The 23,569-nt window shown below is 44.5% G+C and overlaps 1 protein-coding gene across 7 annotated transcripts in view; it reads left to right on the plus strand.

Moving 5' to 3' along the window:
* The window catches only part of CAPSL (calcyphosine like), a 47,784-nt gene that overhangs the window by 10,974 nt on the left and 13,241 nt on the right, over positions 1 to 23,569 (plus strand). For all 7 annotated transcript variants that reach the window (XM_046670972.1, XM_046670968.1, XM_046670973.1 and 4 more), the window contains one exon: positions 15,034 to 15,170. In XM_046670972.1, the coding sequence (XP_046526928.1) occupies positions 15,034 to 15,170 (137 nt within the window). The remainder of the gene's footprint in view (positions 1 to 15,033; positions 15,171 to 23,569) is intronic.

Below are 23,569 nucleotides of genomic sequence, written 5' to 3' on the forward strand. Positions count from 1 at the left end.
TTCTTATTAAAATGGACCGACACGGCTTATTAAAAATATATCAGAGAGTTGATTTGATGGACTGTGTAGTTGAGAAGGACCTTAATCAATGGTATTGCCAGGTGTCCACTCCTCTTGCCTTACAGTCTGGGGCCTAGTGAAACCACACTAAGCAGATGAGCTTCTTCCCTGTTTTTAGAGCTCTAATTGCTTCCTCAAAATCATACAACTACAGAAATCTCTTTATTTTGTAATTTTGCATTTTAAATATTGAAATTTAAATTGTGGGCCTACGTTTGTATTTGTATTCAAATAACAGTGATCTAATAACAATCACAATGATCGATTCTAATAGCAATCTACTAGCATCGTGCTAAGTGCTGATGATATGATGACAGAAAACACAAAAGATACAGCCCTTGGCTTTAAGGACCTTATAGTCTAGTAGGAGAGGCAGTTCTGCAAGCAAAGAATTCTGTCGTAGTGCAATGTGGATGCTATTTGGGCTTTGCACAGATTATACAAAGGAAGATGCGAGCTGTTTCCTTCTGGTGAGAGGGTTATGTGAAGCTTCATCACAGTGATTCTACAAGGAAGAGCAGTACTTTTCTAGACCAACAAGGGAGGCAAGATGTTCCTGAAAATGGGATGGCATGTACAAAGGCACAGAGATATAGAAACCTATGGTGTCTTTGGGGAATGTGAGTGGGTGCAGATGTAGACTAGATTTTGAAGGGGTGGAGAATGATTAGAAACAAGGCTGTAGAGATAGGCAGGGCCAACATATACAATGCTAAGATGTTTGCTCTTTACCGGTACACAGTGGAGAGCCACCAAAGGCATTGAGACTAGAGTATGAAGTTCCGATTTCTGTTTTATAAAGATTGCTCTGACTGTCATATGGAGGATGGATTGGAGGGGGAAAGACTGGAGGCAGGGAAACAGCTAAGAGGCAATTACAATACTGGAAATAGAAGATGACTGGGTCCTGGACTAAGGTGGTATCCATGGCAATGGAAAGAGGGAAGGAACAGAGATGCAGATGTCAAGATGGTGAAATTTTACAGGACTTGGCCACTGATTTGATGTAGAGGGTGAGAAGGAGTCTAGGGTAATGTCCAGTTAATGACCTGAGAAAATGGTGTTGTCATTTCCTGAGGCAAGGGATAAGGAGGAAAAGATAATGAATTTGGTTCTGGAACATTAAACTTGAAGCATCTATAGGTCACTGAAGTGCACATATTTTGTGGTAATTTGACATTTGGCTCTGAAGCTCAGGAGAGTGCATGACTTGGAATAAAGATTCGGGAGTCATCATTGTGTCCGTGGATATGGCTGAGATTGCTATGGGATGGTATGAGAGTGAGATTGGAATGTGATTCTTCCAATGTGATTGGAAGAATGAAACTGAAAAATGAAAGGAAAGTGGATGTTGAATTTTGAACTTTCAGAGGAGACCAGCTTTGGTTGGTGACAAAATGTAAGAGATGGGCTTGGAAAGGAATGTGAAAAGAGTGAGAGATGCAGTTAGTAGAAATCAAGGAACTCCAGGAATCTTACAGCTGCATATTAGATGGATTGTCAGGATGAGCACTGAGGTTGCCCAGATTGATGAGGGCACTTTGGACGAAGAGGAAGTCTCTGAGGCAGGACCCAGAGTCTCAGTGATTTATGAAATGACAGAGCCAAAGAGAGACATAGGGAGGATGTCCAGCTGGGCTGTGCTTCAAAGAAGGGTGTGAGAATGAGTCACGATGTGGAGATGGCAGGTGTGTTTTAGAGACTGTGAGGTTCCTTACTTGGGGTAAGAAGTACCTTTATCTGAGAAGGCTGCAGAAGTAGAGTTCCTTATACAAATTCAAGTACCAGATAGGATAAAGACATTGTACCCGTCAGCCTCTTGGCAGGAAATGAATGGCACGTTCAAAAGTAGTAACAGAAAGGCGTTTAATGAAAGACAATTTACAAAGATGGGGATAGGGCTAAGGATATAGATTAGGGATGAGGAAACATCCCAGGGCTGCCACTGTGAGGAGGGAGAATTATCCTTAGGCCTGAAGGGGCAAGAGGAGGAGCAGTTCTCAGATCTCAGCAGGAGTGTTGCTGTAGGGAGGGCAGCCTTTGGTGAGAGATCGCCGTCACTGACAGCTGTTGCTTGGCAGAGAGGAAACCAGGAGCATGAATACTCCAACCTCTTTCTCTTCTTGCCCTCTGATCTCCTGCTGGTGCCTCCCATTGGTTGAATCCAGCTGGAAGCCAGGGAGCCAAGAAATGTGGTTAATGCAGTTCGTAGAGGTCAACCTCCATCAACACAGATGTTGATGGAGAACGGACTGGGGAGGGGTCTGGGCAAACAGAATACTGAGCTCAGCAGTGAAGAGTTGGTTGTTCAGAGGCTGATGAGAATTAGGAGATTTATGATGGAATAAGGAAGTAGGAAAGGCTGAGCATCTCTGTGTGGACGGTACTCTTTGTACCAAGAGGGCTACCCCTCTCTGTAACTTGTGGTGATGGGGCACCTAGGAGCAAGGAGGGGGAGTGTTTAGTTTGTGGAATACACCTTTACTTTCAATTGCTACTTTAATCTCTTTAATATATGAATTAAATGAGGCTCTACGTTACTGAATTTTCCTTGTGAATTTTTGCCCTTTGTTCTGATCTCAGATGGTTTTGTATAGAGAAAAATATCATGGTTCATAAGAGCAGTTTTCTGTATTTCAGAAATAAACAAGTTGGTATTTAGGAGAAGATACCATGACATGATGATTATTGTGTCACAGATGGGGCCACATGCTGCCTTCTATTGACTCCTAATATCCATAAAACTTAAACTGTTCATGACACTCTTCTGAGTGGATTCTCTGGCACATTGCTGGCCATAATTCCATTGCTACCCAATGTCTTGTTTCTTCCCCAGTCTGGGAATAATTGTTTTCTTATTGCGTCTTCTGATAACCTGAAGTCAGATAAAATTAAAACTTTCCCATACACAGCAAACTGAAAAACATAATTTGAGCGAGCAGGACGGTTTTTGATTGGGAGGTGGTTTAAAGATGTCCTTACTTTCTTTGGGACCTCTGCTTCGTGCATTACCTCTGCGGTTGGCCCTCTGACCTCAGGAGGAGCTCCTCCCACAGGGGAAGAAGAGAGGAGAAAGCTCTCTAGTAACTTACAATGTCAGTTGTTCTTACGAAGTGTGACTTGGACTCAACATTGTTCATAAGCCTGTCCTGGTTTTTATGTATGAACGATTTGTGGTGACTACAGTGACTCCTTTAAAAAATGACTATTTTCTGAAACGTTGTGGATAATTTACAAAAGACCACCAGGGCAGTGGCGGGCACAGAAGACCCTGCTCGGAATCTTGGTTCTGCTACTTCTCTCTGAGTTGGGATAACCCCTAAATCTCTTTGTCCCTCACTTTCCTTATTTGGTAAAATAGGAATAGACACGTTCCCTCTAATGTGTGTAAAAGCATTTTGTAAACTAGGAGAGTTATTACCAAAACTTACCTTATACCAGACACATTTTTTTGTTCTCAAGAAACTGGATAATTTGTAAAACATAGGCTGCCCCTTTAGTAGAGAGCCTGACAGAGTAAGTACACAATAAGTGCTTCCAATTGCTATTGTTGTTATCTTTAGCATGGTCCTAGGAGGCTGCAAACTGTTTCTCTATAGGACTGGATACAAAATATTTCAGGTTTGGGGGCGAGAAGGTCTCAGTTGCAACTACCCAACTTTACTGTTGTAGTGTGAAAGCAGCCACAGAATTACATAAACAAATGGGTGTGGCTGTTTTGCAACAAAACTTCATTTACAAAACTAGTTGAAGGGGCAAATTTGGCTGGTGGGTCTTGGTTTGATGTCCCTGAGTCTAGTCCATTTTAGATTATGTTGCCAAAACTCAGGGTATCTTTAATAACTGCCCATGGAAAGGTGGATCTTACTTACTTTGTGGGAACGGAGGTTGAGAAGTGAGAAATCATCGGTGTGCTAACTTCTGCTCTGGACTTACCTTAGTCTCCTCCATTGGGGCGATCTGGCTGCTCCTTACATCTCCCAAATCCTCAGGCACCTGATGATGTTGTGGAATCAGCTGATCCACACCTGCTCATACTCTGCTTTCTTGAGGGACTCCATGTCTTCTGCCAACTGTGGAAGAAACTGCCAGTTGCCTACGCCATAGCCAGTTTCCTCTGCTTTGTAAACAGAACCTGGGAATTGCAAACCCAGTCTAAAATTCAGTTTCCCAGCTGTCTTACTCCATTCAGGCTGCTATAACAAAATGCCGCAGACTGGTAGCTTATAAAAGCAGAAATCTATTTCTCACAGTTCTGGTGGCTGGGAAGTCCCAGATCAAGGTTCCAGCATGGTCAGGTGAGGGCTGTCTTCCCAGAGCCTATTTTATAAATCACTAATCCCATTCATGAGGGCTTCAGCCTCGTGACCTAAGCACCTCCCAAAGTTCCCACCGCCCAATACATCATCTGTGGGAGTTAGGATTTCAACATCTGAATTTTTTGGGGACACAAACATTCAGACCATAGCACCAGCCTCCTTTGCAGGAGTGGTCAATGGTAGATTTAAGTGGAAGGAGTTGGGTGGAGTCATCTGGTAAACATTTAAAAAGGGCTGACTCAGCTGGGAAGTGCATTTTTCTTGCCCTCATCCTTTTCTCTCTTCTGCTGCCTGGAGTGTGGATGTAATGGCTGGATCTGCTATGGCTATTTTGTAACTTTAGGAAACTTTGAGAAAAAAAAACATGGCAAGGTAGAAAGATGGTAGTTTCTTGGGACTTTAATGACTACCTGAACTGCCTCCAGACTTCTTTTACATGAGAAGAAAGTAAACCTTCATTGTATTCAGAGACTATGACCTGTTTCTGCTATGAGTAGCTTGACACAATTTCTAACCGATATGCTAACTTGCCCTGAGGCTGGCACTCTGACACTGGACTTCTATCTTGATTTTCTGGAAGTATCAGTTAGAACACAGGATGTAAACAATTGGGTGGCTTTCTAAGTAACTATAAAATTAACATTAAATAGAAAAATGACTCCAAAAGAAGCATTCTAAGTAGCTACAAAATAGTTACTAAGTAAGTGATTTTGGTGACTAATATTGCAAAAGGGCAAGTGCTAGTTAGAGCTGTGACTTTACCAGCGGATAAATGTGGAGGAGGATGTACAGTTGAGCCTTATTCTTGAAGTATGTTTGAAATCACTGAGGCTAAGGCCTCATGGCACCCGAAAAATGGAATATTTGGAAGATTTGTGGTTGGTTATAAGAGTATAGTCATTGAAACCAGAGAGTTTGGAGGAAAAGATTTAATTTTCTTTTGTCTTGATTTTTTTTGTGTGTGTGTGTGGTTTTTTGCATTTTGTACACAAACCCAGCCAAAGCTTTGCTTACCTTTGTGTAGTTTACGTATTTTCTTACTCTGCTTCTTTAAGATCTTTCATCTGGCAGGCTGCCTGACTCAGAATAGATTGCAAGTAATCTCCTGGTAAAAACCCTAGAGACTGAAGGCAGAGCAGAGGGAAGAGGGAGATGAAGAAGGAGATAGTAAGGAGAGGGCTGTTAAGACGGCGCCTGCCTCGGAGAGTCCCAGGGGACGCTCATTATGACCAGGACCCCTAACCCTGGGGCCTCTGTGTTTTGTTAAACCTGGGCTTGTATTGCATTGTGTTAGTTACTTGGGTCCTTGAATATTATGCTGAGTAGTTTATCTCACGCTCTTTTGTAGCCAAAAATGCCACCGAGGCTGCTAAATGCTGGTAAAATTCTACTGAGATGACAAGTTATAATGGAGTTATGTCTCCTCCCAGCTTTCAGGGGGAGTTGAGTGTCTCCTCACACTGGATTGCTAGTTATTCTACCCAGGTAGTGTACTAGCTAGGGTCAACCCAAGCCCTGCAGGAATGAGCTTTTGTCAATTGGATCAGTTAGGAATAGTTTTGGCTGCAAGTAACAGAGGACCTGAGCAACAATGCATTAAGCAAATAGGGTCTTCTGTTTCTCACATGACAGGAGTGTGGAGTCAGGCAATTGGTGACATTGGTTTGGCAGATCAGTGGTGTTAGGGCTCTAAGTTGATATCTCTGTCACTTCCTTGGCCCTTCCCTCATGATTACAGAAAGGCTGCTACAGCTCCAGATATCACATTCTTGTTCAAGGCAGGAGGAGGCACTTTATTAGCACTTGGCATTCCTGTTGAATGCGGAGCCCTCAGCAATTTCATTTGAGTCTCTTTGGCCAGAACCCATTCACCTGGTCACCCAGCTGAAAGTGGAATGTAGCAGAGAAGGAGAGTGGAATGAACTTTGAATCAGCCAGTTGGAAATGTCTGGAAAATCGGCTGTAATTCAAATTCAGCAAAGTTAAAACTACCCTCAGGAATGTAAACTCCTGGAAGGGACCTTGGCTGCTTCATTCCTTCCTCTTGTGTGGCACATAATAGGTGTTGAATAAACATGTGTTGTATTCAGGACCAGGATGAGGGTGAGGCAAGGCAGACCCCAGGGGCACACTATTTAAGGAGGCACTCATTCCTGGGCTTGGGCAAGTGCAGAGTTGACAGTTACAGTGTCCTGAAATTGAGGGTCTCCTTAAACATTGCGCCCTAGACACCTACCTTACCTAACGAGAATCCTGACTCTGGTTGAATGAATAAAGCAAACTTTCACAAAGATGTATGAAGTAAACTCTTTAGAGCAGTGACATTTTTGAAAAAATATTCTTAAATCGTGCCATATCATAAACACCAAAATAAGGACTTAATTCACATCCCACAGATCAGCAGAAAGAATAAAAGACTATGATTTAGCAGAGACAGGCTCTGAGGAAACCTGCCTGTTGACAATGACTGAAACATGAATTTTAAACATCTTGAGAAAATGTATTTCAGTGCAGAGAAAATTTGGTAAGACACCAGACTTCAGTGACATCTTATTTCCACAGTACACGTATGTCATTAAAGTACAGATTAAATACTATCATACTTTAAATTGTACGTGGACATTGGCAATTCAAACAGAAACAAAATGTTTCATAGATTCATGTGTTGCAGAAATAATTTTAAAAATAACTTGTGGGAAAAGAGCAAAGGCTATGGAAGATAATTGGCACAGTAGCTTTGAGTTTAGGGTTCAGAAAAAACACCTTACATAACTTTATTAAAACAAAGAAAAAGACTACTGCCAGAAGAGGAAGAGATTAAGAGAAATCGCTCACCTCAACTGGAAGGAGTTTACGCGGAGGTTTAAAGTTTTGAAAACCCACAGAAGAAACTGCAGGAGAGAGAGAGGTCATGTCCAGGACCTGGGAGTGGCCGGCTTTGCCCCTCCCTGCTGTCTTCCATCCCCCCTGCAGTGAAATCCTTCCAGCTCTCCAAGGCTTGTTCTTGAAGCTTTTCCTTTCCTTCATCTCCGTTCACGGGCCTTCTTTGAATTCCCAAAGCAATTTATCAGCACCTGGCGTAGCTGCTGAACGCAGTGACTTAGGCAGAACTGGCTGTCAGCTCTGACTCGGCCCCTGCCATGGGGCCTATTCTCAGGCAAGTGACCTGTGTTCTCTGGGTCTCTGCTGACTTCCTGTAAGAGGGCGGCGAACGGAACCCACCACATGAGCTGATATGCTGATGCATCAAGCACGAGCCGGGGGCTTGGCCCCTGGCATGGTCCCAGTGTTATTACTACAACTTCCCTTCATGCCTCTGTCTATGCTGTGTTATGTTATAGTCTTACCTCTAGACTTGCCCACAGGGTCTTATTCCAGATTTCCGAAGGTGACTTGGTATCTCCTATAGCTTAGATTCTCAAACTTGGGTGTGCATTACAACCAACTGGAAATGTTAAAATGTAGATGCTCAGCGCTCACACCTAGAGGTGCTAATTGGCTGTATTTGGGGTAGAATATGGGCATCTTTATGATGGTCCCAGGTCTTTCTCTACAGCAGGGCTTCTGAATCTCAGTACTACGGCCATTTTTGAATGGACAATTCTGTGTTGTCAAGGGGTCTCTGAGCCTGTTTCACAGCATCTCTGGCCTCTACTCACTAGATGCAAATGGTATCTCTCATCCCTGTTGTGACAACCAAAGGTATCTCCAAACATTGTCAAATGTCCCTAGGGGAGCAAAATCATACCCATTTGGAACTACTGCTCTATAAAATCACCTGAAGAATTGGCAGAGTCCCCCGCGTAGCTAGAGATGCTAAGGGTCTGTTAGTTGAATTGAGCTCAGGTGAGTTCGATGAACTGTCACAATGTCAATGGTACTGACACACACCCATCATTATACCTTCACTGAGTTTTCTAGTACTCTACTGCAGAAACCACCTCTCTCGTCAAATCGCTGGAGTCTTTTATTTCGGTCTCAGGATGGGGGGCATACTAGCCACCTGCTAGACTACTCTGAACACTAGGATCTAATATTTATTCCAGAGGGGCACTTTCTATGGGGAAACTCCTTGAGGAACCACAGGTTTTTGCCACCTACTAGGTAGTAATAACTAGTTTACTGAATGGACAGGAGTCAGATGGCAGCAATTGCCTTTGAACGTGGTCTGTTGTACGTCTCTGCCCGTCCCTGGATGACATTTCAACTATTAAAAGGCCCACTGAGTCTACATCAAAACTTCAGCCTGACATCCAGCTCCCAAGTAGAGAGGCAAAGAGTCAAACCCACCTCGTGTCCTCCATCCCCCGGGGGGACGGGTCCCTGTGCTCAGCATCAAGCCTGGGCAGGAGCCATGGGAAAATGCTGACTTGGATGTCAGCTGGAGAGAAAGCAAATATGTTTCCTGCCTCCTGGGAATGAGCTTGAAGCCCCTACAAGTTTAATCAGGAGCTGCCTGCTCTTTACGGGGCCTTACCCTTTTCATCTCTTTAAATAGCAGAACGTTTTAAAGTCACGGAGAACTATTATAGCACTTCCAGGTCCCTTGCTATTGAAATGGCTAATGAAAGGGCACAGGTATTTAAATTACAGAAACGCCTAAAAACGTTCTTAAGGCAGAAATCATTACTTAGTCTGACTGTGGGAAAATGGGTTTAATGGCTTCGAGAGGTGGGAGAGGCCTTTGGAAAGACTGGACAGCTCTGCAGGTAGTTGCTGTTCTCAGAGGCTGGGCTTATGTCACCTCCTCAACAGGGCAGTTTCCTCACAATATGCGCTGTCCGCCTGTGTAGTCTCAGGGTCCAAGCAGTGAGGGCAAAGGAGGCTGTCCGGACAAAACCAGGTCCAACCATCGCGGTGCACGGTCCTGCCGGCCAGGCGAGCCTGCTCCCTTCGTCAGCCCTCGGCGACTCGCCCATCTCCCCTGCGGCCCCTACAACGTTTGCAGTGCCTTCCTGTCTACCTAGTTCTGTCCCTCCCCCTCTGCTTTTACACAGGCTAACTCTGCTCCAAAGTTGATTCGAACTCGCTAACCTGCTCCACTTCCCTCGTGCAAACCATCCTTTTCCCGAAAGAGGAAAACCAGGAGTGTAGTGTCAGGGAAACCAAAGAGGGAAGGGCTCTTCACAGGGTGGAGTGAGAAGGTTCCTTTGGATTTTGCACCAAGGGGCTGTGGAAACCTGGGTGCTTTCTCTTTATGGACGTCTGTGGGATGCCCTCCTCGGCTCTAAGATCCACCTCTGTGTCGTAAGCCGTTGGCTGCAGACTCAACGCAGCATTGAAAGAGAGAGAGAGGGAGGGAGAGAGAGAGCGATAGAGAGAGGCAGGGAGAGAGCGAGAGAGAAGAGAGGGAGGGAGGGAGCGAGAGCGAGAATATGCAGTTCAGCTTATTGCCACTAGGAGACACCAAAGACACCCCGATAAAGTGCAGCCTCGGGCTTGAGAATTTCCCTCTTCCCTAAGATTCCGTTTAAATCTTGTCCAGAATTCAGCAAGAGGACTCCCACAAATCCAGCTGAGAACCATGAAGACACAAACCTCCATGAATTTTTAGCTCTCCATGTCTCGTCCCACAATGATTCTCGAAATCCAGGCAGACAGAGAGCTTTGCCAACGGCAGGCAGCTGTGCACCAGGGCAGCGGGACGAAGGAAACTTAGCTGGCTCCAGGGAGAGGAGATCTGCGTGACCGCTGCCACAAAGCCTCCTTTGGCTTTGCTGCTGGCGCCTCCACTCAGCCTGTGCCCCAAATCTCCAGGCCTCTGCATTTTGTTGCTCTGCGACTGTCCCTTCCCATTAGCCACTGGGGGTGGGGATGGGGAGCAGCAAAAGCTCCGGATGCCACCCCGCGACCCCTCCCTCTCAGACTGCACGCTCAGTTACTCTCCATCTCGGATCACTTTATCTTCTCTGTCCACGCTGCCAATACCTCCTTCCAGGCCTGACCTCTCATCTGATTGTCACCAGCATGGCCTCTCATCTCCTACTGGTCAGCTTGTCCCACCTTCGTATCCACTCTCCACACCGCAACCAGAGGGGTCTTCTACGCAAACTGTTACTCCCTCATTTGAAACGCTTTGCAGTCTCCTTCAGTACAGAATCCAGGCTTCGCACTGTGGAGGGATCTGGTGCCTGCTTACCTGCCTGGTTTCATCTTTCTCCAAATTTTCCCTTTCCATATTCCCTCCCAATCTCCACAACTCTTTATCTTACTCCCTACACACACTCCTATTCTTCAATGTTACTAAAATACTTGCATTTCTCTAATTATACTATCTTCTGTTTTACTCTGGCCTTAGCGCTTGGGAAACATTCAATGCCCTTCCTTCTTCGGTCCCCATGACCCCAGTCTGAAGAACTACCACCTTCTTTTAGGATTGAGGCTTAGACATCACCTCCTCTGAGAAGTCTTCTGAAAAGGGTGGCCGCCCTCTTCTGATTTGTTGCAGCTCAGTAGTGGGGTTGCTGCCTCCCGCCCCCTAGCCGTAAGCCCTGTCTGTCTTGTTCCCTCTTTTCCCCACTCCTAGCCCTACACTTACTAAGCCCGTAGCAGACATTGTTGAAGGAATGGACCCAACGCGCGTCTGGCCGTGGGAAACGCGCTGACGCGATGCCAACACAAGGTGGCGCTGCGGCCACGTGCATCGGGAGTGCAGACTTTTCCCAGACCTGCGCCGGCCTGGCTGGATGGGCTCCGCTGTCACCACGCTGGCTCTTCGGTGCTCAGAGAGGGTCTTCTGGGGTAGGGATGCGTCTTGCAGTGCTGTGATGTCGGTGACACATGTTTGGGGACAGACTCTTGCTCTGGTCCCTACGCCCTGGGGCAGACCTCAGGAGCTCTGAGCACCACCCTTCTTCAGCAAGACCCTCCCAACGATGCCTTCTTCAAAAGCCCCCAGTGCTTAGCAAACTTTGTGTTTCCTGCCCTGCCTAACTACTGGACTTTGGTGCTTAAATTTAAGATTCTAAGTTGTTTCTCAGAGTAATCCCCCGCTCCAGCAGCAGTACCTCGAAAATAGCACACAATAAATATTAGCTATTGGTTGATGAACTGGATCATTAAATGATTAAAATGCGTCATTAATATGAGCATTTCAAGTATCATGGAAGGCTGGCAGGAACTATTGTAAATTTTTTTCTGAATATAGCAAATTAGATTCCAGAGGTACCGGCTCACATTGTTGCTGTGTAGGGTCGGCACAGGAGGTAGGACAAGATGTTTTCCCCCCGACTCTACCCTTTCTCTCATGAGTGGGCGTATCAAATTGTGCTTGGAAATTCTCTTGTATTATTTCACAAAGATGGTGGGGTAGAAAGAGCCCCGCTTGGGAGTCAGAAGCCCTGTGTTTGGGTGTCGGCCCAGACTTTGAGCAGGTGCTTTATCAACCCTAGCCTTAGTTCCCACATCAGCCAAAGGAGGAAGTGACGCTGGATGACCTTTCAAGGTCGTACAGTCCTAACTGTGCATAGTCACTGTGAGCCACACTGACCGCAGGGCCTGAGCAAGTTGCCTGATTTCTCTGTGCTCCAATTTCTTTATCTGTGAAAGGGGAACCATAGTCAGAACTAGCTCAGAGGATTTGCTTTTTTTTTTTAAATCAAGGTGAAGTTCATATAAAATTAGCCATTTAAAAATGTATAGTACACTCACAATGTTGTGCCACCACCACCTATATTGAGTTTCAAAACGTTTTCATCACCCCATAAGGAAAGTTCGTACTCATGAAGCAGTCGCTCTCCATTGCCCCCTCCCATTAGGCCTCGGCAGCAACTAATCAGTCTTCCATCTCTACGAATTTGCCTATTTTGGACATTTCATATAAATGGATCATACAATATATGACAATTTGTGTCTTGCTTCTTTCACTTAGCATAATGTTTTTGAGGTTCACCCATGTTGTAGCATGTATCAGTACTTCATCCATTTTTAGGGTCGAGTAATATTCCGTTGTATGGATACACCACTTTCTGTTCATCCATTCATCCACAAATGGACATTTGGGCTGTTTCCACCCCTTGGCTATTGAGAACAGTGCTGCTGTGAACGTGGGTGTATGTGCATTTGTTTCAGTCCTTGTTTTCAACCCAGCTCCTACAGTTTTTGTGAGGACTTGCTACATGCCTGCCACATAGTCGCGGCACAATCAGTGTTAGCAAATGAGGTTTTTAATATCATCATGAAGGGTGCAGAGGGCCCCACAGGGGTTGTTTCTCTTGTTGTCTCTCTCATATCCGGGAGCCTACTACTCTCCCCACTACTGGTTTTTAGTCTACGTCTCTGTCCATTCCCCACCTGCTGCCATGGCTGGTGTGGAAAACCAGAGCAGGTAGAGTAGGATGGAAAAGGCAGGGGAGAAGGAGTGGAAATGGGGAGGGGGAAGTGAGCGGCTGGGCACAACCCCTGCGCAATAGCACTGAGTGAGGGGAAGGGACAGGAAAGATGACTTCCCAGGAAGGAGCAGACCCTGAAGTGCTGCCAGCTCCCGCTCCCGTGCTGGGAGGGGTGGGGTGGGGCCGGGGCTGGTGCCACTAGCAGAATATGATCAGGGCCAGGGAGTGCCTCAGGCCAGGACAAGCGAGGGAGCCGGAAATGGCTAGATGGTGAATTGGTGGTCTTGGACATGAACACAGGATTCTGGTTGAGGCTGAGGGATTCTGCCGGAGTGGAGTTAGGGCTGGGCCTAGGGCAAGCTCTGGGAATTATCAGCTTGAGATCAGGTGACAAAGTAGTAACGGGCAAATGCGGGTTGTAAGACAGCTAACGCTGCCAGGAAGGCAAATAATCTGGGCCACAGGTGTGCTTGTTGGATGAGAATGTGGAAAGTGCCTCCGCACCTGCCTGACAGGAGTGGTGAGGCAGGTCTCTAAGAGCCGTGTGTACGGCCATCTGGGATTCCGAGAAACCTCTGCTTTGGGTGCTGGAGGATGCGAGGAAGGCTCCATATAGCTTTAGGCAGAGCGGTTTCTTCAGCTGGGACAGAAAAGCCGAAGGCCTCCTTCCTTGAGTAACTCTCTGAGAAGAATCCCATTTTCATCCATATGGTGGGAATCAGGATGAAGAGCAGGGAGGGGACCCATAAGTTGGCTCTTGGAGGTGCTGTCAGAAATGAGGCAGTTAAGCAAGTGCATCCCTGAATTATCTTTTCTGGTCTCAATCTTCGGTCTGAGACCCTGCCTCTCTAAAGTTAAATGATGAGAACTTTGTAGGGGAGACCTTATGGCTTATACTGGAGGGGAACCGCCTTAGAGGACACCAATGTGAGGGTTGTCCTTTAGGATGAAAAGAATCTCATCCTAATGTGGCCCTCAGGGGAAGTGCCAGCATTCGGCCAGTGGGGGAGCCCTTGAGTCAAGGGCAGAACCATTCTAACACCATTTTTTCTGCAACTTGTGTACTGTTCTTTGCATATCCAGCAAGTTTTCTTGCTCCTTCCAATCACAGCTCACACTAAGAAAATAGTTTTTAGAATCCCCCATTTACTGAGTCAGTGGGTTCATATGAAGATTAGTGGTTTTTTGGAGCAAGGATGGAACTTAAAGATCATCTAATCCAATTCCTTCATTTAACAGAGGAAGAGGACTCGGAGGTCCCGAGAGACCTTGCCAGGAGTGGGTTGATGAGTCAGGACTGGAACCCTGGTCTCCAGGCTCCCCATCCAGTGCTCTTTCCACTACTGTGCAGGTTCTCAGAACCGACGTCCAGCTGCAGGAGTTTCACGTGACTCACGGACCTCTCAGGAGGTGGTGCTTTCCCACACCCACCCTCTCTCTTCTTCCTTTTTCTTTCCTCCCAAAAGCCCCAGTACCTAGTTGTATATCCTAGTTGTGTGTCCTTCTAGTTCTTCTATGTGGGACGCCACGTCAGCATGGCTTGATGAGTGGTGTGTAGGTCGGTCCTAGGATCTGAACCTGTGAACCTGGGCCGCTGACGCAGAGTGTGCAAACTTAACCACTACACCACTGGGCCGGCCCCTCTCCTATTTCTGATTATATAAAACACAAACACCAAACTGTAGAAAAAAGATAAATCTATTTGTCAGGAGAACAAATAGTGTCTCTTTATCCTTTTTTTTCTGTCCTGAGAACCTAGTTAGGTGTTCCTGGACACTAACCAGTTAAGGAAAGCATACTAGTTACTGGTAGGAATTGTTAAAGCCCATTTGAGAATCTCAGACAACACAGGAGCAACAAAAATTAGTGTTTACACCAAAGAGGAGAATATTAAGTGGGAAGTCAAAGGGGATATGGAGAATTTTCAATAAAAGAATAAAGCATATAAGATTGGCTCAAAAAGAGTTTAGAGAAATGAGATATTTTTTTATGGCCAGAGGAGGGCTTCAGAGAGATGAGAGCATATCAGAGGATATTTGTATTTAAACTATGATAAATACACTAGAGGATAGTGTATTTACACTATGGTCCAGGCTGGAGAAATCAGACAGCTTCAGCACTAGGTAAGTAAGTAATACATATGCCAGGCACACAGTTGGTGTAGCTGAAAGTTAGAAATTCCGGGAGGTTTGAGACTGTTCTCGGGAAGTGGATGAGAAAGCTGGCTGTAAATTTCCTCGCAGAGAGGCTGCTGTCGCCCTGCCCAGCCAGAGGCAGGCAAGAAGGCCTGAGCTCTGCTAATGTGCTGTGGATTCCCCTCTCAGATGGCGGGGACGGCACGCCACGACCGAGAGATGGCGATCCAGGCCAAGAAAAAGCTCACCACGGCCACCGACCCCATTGAAAGACTCCGACTGCAGTGCCTGGCCAGGGGCTCCGCAGGCATCAAAGGACTTGGCAGGTATGACTCGGGCCATGGGGTGGCAGGGAGATGGAGGAGAAAGGCAGGACATGGCCTGTTGAGGCTAACACTAGCTGCGTGACCTTGAGCAAGTCACTTCCTCCTGGGGTCTAATTTCCTTGTTTGTAAAATGAAGAGTTAGGGAGAATTGATCTCTGAGGTCCCTTATAACAATTTTCGGTTCTTAGTCCCAGATTCAGCAAGGCCCATGTCTGCTACAAGAGACTGCAGCTACTGGAACCCCTTGAAATAAAGCGAGAAGCATACCCAGGGACTAGAGACACCTAGCAGGCCAAGGAGAGACACTCCCTAAAGCTGTGACAGTAGAGGTCAGGTTGGGAGAGGGAGGAAGGAATAGTGATTTAGATGTGACTGCAAAATTTGGAGTGTTGCTCTCAGACAGTCATGTCTTGCTCACCTCCAGGGGCCCTGGGATTGCCTGTGGCATAATTCACAGCTCACTGCCAATTGGGTTATCCCAAACTCTGTAGGTCCTGTACCCCGGCCCTTTGATAGGGTGAGTAGTCCTCAGGACTGAGAAACCCAAGGGAAAGGAGATTGTAAGCCTCCTGAGGGCAGGTCCTGTGCATCATCTCTTTTCAACAGACCACGTTGAGTGCCTGCCATGGGTTCATGGGTAAACAAAGCTTCTCCAGGCCCCATGGAGGACTTAGACTAAAGAGGTTGAGAGTCACTGAAACAGGATTCTCTGTGGTGTGAGAAGGTGTATTTTACAGAAGTACAGGGTGGCTTCTGAACTTCTACAGAAGTTCCCTCCTACGGCAGGGAAATCCAACCTCACATCCAGATGCTGGGGAAGGCCTCACTTCCAGCAAGGTACTCAGCATTGAGAATGTCCATTTCAATAGTCCCAAGTCTCAGACTAAGCCCAGTTCTGTCAGAAGCCCAGAGTGTGGGCATATGGACCCTGGTGGCCAGGCTGTCATAGTCCAACTGGAAGACCAGTCCACTTCCCCTCAATACTGTATCCTCCAACCTCCACCTCTTCATCATGCGTCCACAGCATTGTCCTCTGCAGACCCCTCAGCACCACCACCCTCTCATCCACTCTCTGGTCCATTCCATTGAATTCCCCTGCCACCTATGCCATTTCCAACTCGCACCCCCTACCAGCCCTTCCACTGTGAGCCAGTCTATTGTGAACAGTCACTGTCTCGTTGGGGCCTTTTGCTTGAATGTGCCCTTGCCTCCTCCCCTTTGCTGGTCTTGACCGTCCCTAAATCTCTCCCCTCCAGTGGAAGCTGTCTCTTCCCTTCTGCCCCTGCCTTGGGGTCAATCGAAGATTCAACACACTCCTTCAGTCTAACCCCTGATCTCAGTTTGTATCCCCCTCCTTTGCTCCTTACTCCTTCTCTGTAAATCCTCTCTTTGAAGGACACCCCATACTGTTAGGCTCCACCACCTGCCAACTTTCAGGACACTCAACCTTCTGTGAAGTGCTGGCCCCTGGAACAATCCTTCCCACACTGTCTTGAGTCTTTATCCTGGTCAAGATCAGGGTGGCTCTATCAGTACTCTGGCCCCTTCACTTTTGAAACCAACTTCTACTGGTTTTCAACAATGTGTGTTCTTTCTCAGTTGTTTCTGTTTGCTTCATAAATGTAGATCTCTCCCAAGATTCTTATGCCAGTACCTTTTAACTTCACTAAACGTCTTACCCACTCACTCCTGACTTACTTCGCTCTTCTTTATTCTGGCTTCATTTGGCCTTCTGCCACATTCTTGGCATCAAACCCTCTCCTAAGCTCCTAACTTGTTTCACAATTTGTATCTTGTCTTTATGAGGGAGAACACTAGATAACTAGCAAACTAACCAGCTACCCAGTGGACATCTCTATGTACAGCCGTTTACCACTTAACAATGGGCATACATTCTAAGAAATGCGTCATTAGGTAATTTTATTGTTGTGTGAATGTCATAGAGTGTACTTACGTAAACCTAGATGGGGTAGCCTACTATACATCTAGGCTATATGGTATTAATCTTATGGGACCATCATCGTGTATGTGGTCCATCGATGACTGAAGCATCCTTATGCGGCACATAACTGTAGTTGTCTTATTGTCCAAAACAAAACTATCATTCCCTCTTGCAGACATGAGCTTCTACTGCAGCCGCTACCTTCAATGGTATCACCACTCTTACAGTTCCTTAGGTTGGAAATTTTATAGACCTAACACATATAATTCTCTACTTCTACAATATCTTGCAGTCTCTTTTCTTTTTTTCATCTCGGTTGCTCAAGTGTGGAGAGTCACCATCTTTCTCTTGGATTCTTAATATGGTATTCTCACTGGTTTCTTTGCTTCCAAGCTTTTGGTTCTTCAGTCCATTCAACCTGCTATTGCTAGAGTTGCCTTAAAATTTTATTGTACTGGTGTCACTTCTCATGAAGACCATTCAATGACTTTCCTTAATAAAATTCAAACTCTTAAGCATTTAAGGAGATTCAGAATTCTTCAGATTCTGCCACTACCCAACTTTCCATCTTAATTCCATTATTTTTTCCTTTATAACAGTCCTCTAGCTACCTCAGATGCCCCAAGAATACCATAAAAATTTCTGTCAGTCTGAAATGCATTGCTTCTCCCTTCACTTAAAACTATTGATCATCCTTCTGGTTCTCTTTTTCTCCCTCAATAAGTTTCCTTCTTTCATTTTTTTTTTTTTAACTTGGGCAGCACAGTTGGGCTGGCAGGTTGCCTGGGCTGGGCAATACGCTCAGGGCCATGCTCTGTGTCACAGCCCAGCCTGGAGAACACACAGGACACCAGGCCCCAGATTCCTGCTGTGGTCCTGCCCCTCGATCTGCTGCCGTTTTCCCCTAGTTCTCAGCCTGTTCTAGGGCGGTTGGGCCTTCCCTGTCTCCTCTCTGGGCTAGCACATCCTCTAGACACACAGACTCAACCTGTGCCTGACCCTGAGTGTGCACTGCACCCCACCCCCGCCACTGACACATCCCACCAGGACCCTGGCTCCCAGAGCCTGCTGAGGCAAGAAGCTCAGATGGCTCCAGGTTCAAATCATCCCCTTCCACTCTGGAAGGGTGGCAGCTGTGCTCTGAGCCTCAGTATCCTTATCTGTAGAATGGGAAAATAACCCCACCATTAAGGGGTGGCTGTGGAGTGAGGGAGTTAGGAGGAAGGCCAGCCCGGGCCCTTATTCATGGGGTGACAGTAACTCCCGTCCCTGTACCACCTTGTTTTTCCATTATTACAAGAAATTTATTTATTTATTTATATTTGTTTTTTTCTGTTTACCTTTTGACCCCCTTCAAGAAACCTCAATAAGTTTCGTAAGGGCAGAGACTGAGTCTCATTCATCTTTGCATTTCTCCTCATATGGCTTAATGCAGTATCTGGCACATTGTAGGTACCTAACCAATTGTGAATTTTATTGAATAACACACAGTGGTATTTTTTGTTTGTTTGTTTTGTTTTTGTTTTTTCCCATGTTGTTGGATATTTACTAGGATGGGAGAGAATAAAGCAATGGGCTGGTTGCCCTAGGAAAATGGACTGATGAAATTATAGGAATTTTCTTGGCTAAGTTTGCCAAAGTTTCCCCATGGTGGTTTAATAATACATGTGATGAACTGAATATTTGTGGCCCCCCCCCCCCCAGATTAATTGGTTGAAATCCTAACCCCCAGTGTGGTGGTGTGAGAAGGTGAGGCATTTGAGAAGTAATAGGTCATAAGGATGGAGCCCTCATGAATGAGATTCATGACCTTGTAAAAGGGACCCCAGAGGGCTCTCTAATCCTCTTTCCACCACGTGAGAACGCACTGAGAAGTCAACAGTCTGCAACTTGGAAAAGGGCCCTCACCAAACCCTGAATCTACTGGTGCCTTCGTCTTGGATTTCCCAGCCTCCAGAACTGTGAGAAAGAAGTGTTTGTTGTTTAAGCCAGCATGAACTGACTAAGACAATACATTGCTTATTCCAAATTTACTTATGTTTTACGAGGAAACTGATCAGTTCACTTCCTGTAGCACTTCTCTTTGGTCATTAATTAATTTATTCATTAATTCATCCAGCCAATGAATATTGATAGAGCGACTACTTCATAGTAAACAAAACAGTCAGGATCTCTGGCCTCCTGGAGCCTGTGTTCTAGCCTGTGTGATCTCCTTAATCAAAGTCTTGTTTTTTAACTGAAATGTGAGATACAAAGGGGTAAGAATCTGTCATTTTTACATGTAACTAACATGGAGAAAAATATGAGTTTTGACTTGATATTTATACATTGTTTTAGCATTAATAAGGGACTTAAGATCAACCAACTAGTCTCTTATGGGAAAATGAGACCCAGAGAAGTTGCAGGATGTGCCCAAGTCACGTTTTAGTAGCAGAACTGGGACTCAAACCCAGGTTTTCTGAATCCCAGTTAAGAACTCTATTTACGTGTTAGACTGACAGCAAAATAGAAACCTCTCAAGGCTGTACTGAGGGCAGTGATAGATGGTGGAGGGCGAGAGACTATGTGGCAAAGACGGGGGTCACAATGGGATGTGATGAGATCAATGAAGGACCTTGAGAGTTACCATTTGACACAATTAGAAAATATATTATTTCTTTTCTAGAAAAGGAGATGGGTCCCCCATGTTTGGAGGCAATCAGGCAAAGCTGGAAATAAAGAGGCATGTTCCCATATGGAGGCTTCCTATACCTAGGATGGTGTCTGTACATTTTGGGTAGTCAGTGAATGTATGTTGAACAAATGAAAAAAAAATTTACATTTTATGCTAAATTATGGAGACCTTATCAAGAAAAATAGAATACAATATGGTTTTCAAAGCATCTATGTGCAGTTTCTGCTTTCCTTTAATTGGGAGATGGGAAGATTTGGGATCTACTAGCAAAGACAGGGGCTTGAAAAATGTTACATGCATTAATTTTTTAAAGAGACTTTACTTTTTAGAATAGCTTCAGATTTATAGGAAAATTGAGAGGATAGTACAGAGAGTTCCCATATGCCCCCTCATCACTTTTCCCTGTTATTTACATTCTTCTTAATATGGTACCTTTGCTACAATTAATGGATGAATGTCAATGCATTATTATTAACCAACATCCATAGTTTATTGAAATTTCCTTAGTTTTTACCTAATGTCCCTTCCTGTTGCAAGATCACATCCAGGATGCTGCATTATATTTACTTGGCGGTTAGGATCCTCTTGGCTGCAATAGTTTCTCAGAATTTCCTGGTTTTTGATGACCCTGAGAGGTCAAGTATTTTGTAGGATGTCTGTCTGTTGGAATTTGTCTGATGTTTTTCTCATGATTAGACTAGGGTTATGGGTTTTGGGGACCACAGAAGTAAAGTGCCATTTTCCTCACATCATAACAAGGATGTGTACTGTCAACAGGTTTATCACTATTGATCTTGACCTTGATCAACTGACTGTGATGGTGTTTGTCTGGCTTCTCCAATGTAAAGTCAGTCTTTTTTCCCGCTTTCCATATCGTCGTACTCTTTGGAAGGAAGACTTTCTGCAGAGCCATACTTAGGGAGTGGGGAGTATGCTTTTCCTCTCTGAGGGCAAAGGATGTGCATAACTTATTTGGAATTCTTCTGATAGAGAAATACATCTCTTCTTCCACATTTATTTAAACCAATATGGTTTCATGGATATTTGTGTTTACTTTGGGCTATAATCCAATGCTACTTTGTTTTTACTGCTCACATTGTTCCAGCTTTGGCCTTAGGAACTCTTTCAGTGACCCCTGTGTCCCTTTGACATATCCCTATTCCCATCAATGTAGTCTTTTTTGGGGGGCACTTTCTTACTTTCTGGTACAAGATACTCTTGACTATTTCCTGCCCCAATCTTAGAATCAGCCATTTCTCCAAGAAGCCCGATTCCTTTTATAAAATTTTATTTATTTATTTATTTAGAGGTAATGTTGGTTTATAACATTATATAAATTTGGGAGGTACTTCATTATATTATGACTTTTGTATGGAGTACATCGTGTTCACCACCAAAAGTCTAGTTGCCATCTGTGACCATACACATGTGCCCGTTTACCCCTTTTGCCCTCCCACCACTCCCCTTCCCCTCTGGTAACCACCAATTTGTTCTCTGTATCTATGTGTTTGTTTTTTTATCTTTCACAAATGAGTGAAATCATACAGTATTTGTCTTTCTCCATGTAACTAATTTCGCCTAGCATAATACTCTCAAGGTCCATATATGTTGTTGCAAATGGCAACACTTCATCTCTTTTCGTGGCTGAGTAGTATTCCATTGTATATGTATACCACCTCTTCTATATCCATTCATCTGTGAGTGCACTTAGGTTGTTTCCAAGTCTTGGCTATTGTGACTAATAATGCGATGAACATAGGGGTGTACATATCTTTTTGAATTAGTGTTTTTGTGTTTTTTGGTTTAATACCCAGAAGTGGTATAGCTGGATTGTATAGTAGTTCTATTTCTAATTTTTTGAGGAATCTCCATACTGTTTTCCATAGTGGCAGCACCAGTTTGCATTCCCATCAGCAGTGTACAGGGTTTCCCTTTTCTCCACATCCTCTCTAATACTTGTCATTTCTTGACTTTTAATAATGGCCATTCTGACAGGTGTGAGGTGATATCTCATTGTGGTTTTGATTTGCATTTCCTTAATAATTAGTGATGTTGACACTAATGATGTTGACATCTTTTCATGTGCCCATTGGCCATGTATATCTCTTCTTTGGAAAAATGTCTGTTCAGATCCTCTGCCCTTTTTTTTTTTAAAGATTGACCCTGAGATAACATCTGTTGCCAATCTTCCTCCTTTTGTTTTTTTTTTTCCTTCTCCCCAAAACCCCCCAGTGCACAGTTGCATATTATAGGTATAGATCCTTCTAGTTGAGCTGTGTGGCCACTGCCCCAGCACGGCTTGATGAATGGTACTAGGTCCATGTGCAGGATCCAAACCAGTGAAACCCTGAGCTGCCAAAGCGGAGCGTGTGAACATAACCAATTGGCCATGGGGCTGGCCCCTCTGCCCGTTTTTTAATTGTTTGTTGTTGTTGTTGTTGAGTTTTACGTGTTCTTTATATATTTTGGATGTTAATTCCTTACTGGATATGTGATTTGCAAATATCTTCTCCCAATTGGTAGGTTGTTTTGTCATTTTGTTGATGGTTTCCTTTGCTGTGCAGAAGCTTTTCAGTTGGAGGTAGTCCCATTTGTTTACTTTTTCTTTTGTTTCCCTTGCCTGAGGAAACACACTCAAAAAGATACTGCTAAGATCAATGTCAAGCAGTGTACTGCCTACGTTTTCTTCTTGGAGTTTTATGGTTTCAGGTCTTATGTTCAAGTCTTTAACTACCTTTGAGTTAATTTTTGTGTATGGCGTAAGGTAAGGGTCTACTTTCATTCTTTTGCGAGTGGCTGTCCAGTTTTCCCAACACCATTTATTGAAGAGACTTTCTTTCCTCCATTGTATGTTCTTGGCTCTTTTGTCAAAAATGAGCTGCCCATAAATATGTGGGTTTTTTTCTGTAAGCCCAGTTTCTTTTATTGGAGAATTGTATTAGAAACTAAAATCTAGGCTCTCGGTTCGCTTGTTGTTACTCAGATGTTACTTTTAGGTCTTCTTAGCTGACGGAACAAGGAAGTATATGTGTGTATATTAACCTGTGTATATATACATATCTATAAATATTTTCTATATTAAGCTAAATGTGAATTTATAATATCAACTATAATTGATATAATTGTTCAATATAATTGATATAATTGTTCAATTCCAATATACATGTATAGCAATATCAGAATTGCTGACTCATCTCTCTGTGGGAAATATCTTTATTAACTAGAGTTCAGTGCTTGTGTGCAGTTTCTTTTGCCTTTAATCTTACAGACTCTGCTTATTTCCAAAGTTACGTAAGTCAGTACCTTCACATTTCCCCTTCCCTTCTGTGAGGTTGTTTTAAATTTTTATAATACAGGTAGACTCTCTTGTCACAGTCTGCATTCCTTCCTGGGGTCCCCTGACCTCCTAACTAGTTTTTTAAAAAATTTATATATGTTAAGCTTCACTCTTCGTACTCTAAATTTCCATGGGCTTTAGCAAATGCATAATGTCGTGTAGCCATCATGATAGCATTGCGCAGAACAGTTTCATTGTCCTAAGAATCCCCTGTGCTTCACCTGTTCTCCCTTCCCTTCCCCTCGTCTTTTTATTGTCTCTATAGAGTTGCCTTTTGGGGAATGTTATATACTGAGAATCATACAGTTCATGTATGGTGTTTTTTTTTTTTGAGGAAGATTAGCCCTGAGGTAACTACTGCCAATCTTCCTCTTTTTGCTGAGGAAGCCTGGCCCTGAGCTAACATCCGTGCCCATCTTCCTCTACTTTATATGTGGGACACCTGC

This window comes from Equus quagga, chromosome 9 (genome assembly GCF_021613505.1).
Source record: "Equus quagga isolate Etosha38 chromosome 9, UCLA_HA_Equagga_1.0, whole genome shotgun sequence".
In the NCBI taxonomy this organism is placed as follows: domain Eukaryota; kingdom Metazoa; phylum Chordata; class Mammalia; order Perissodactyla; family Equidae; genus Equus; species Equus quagga.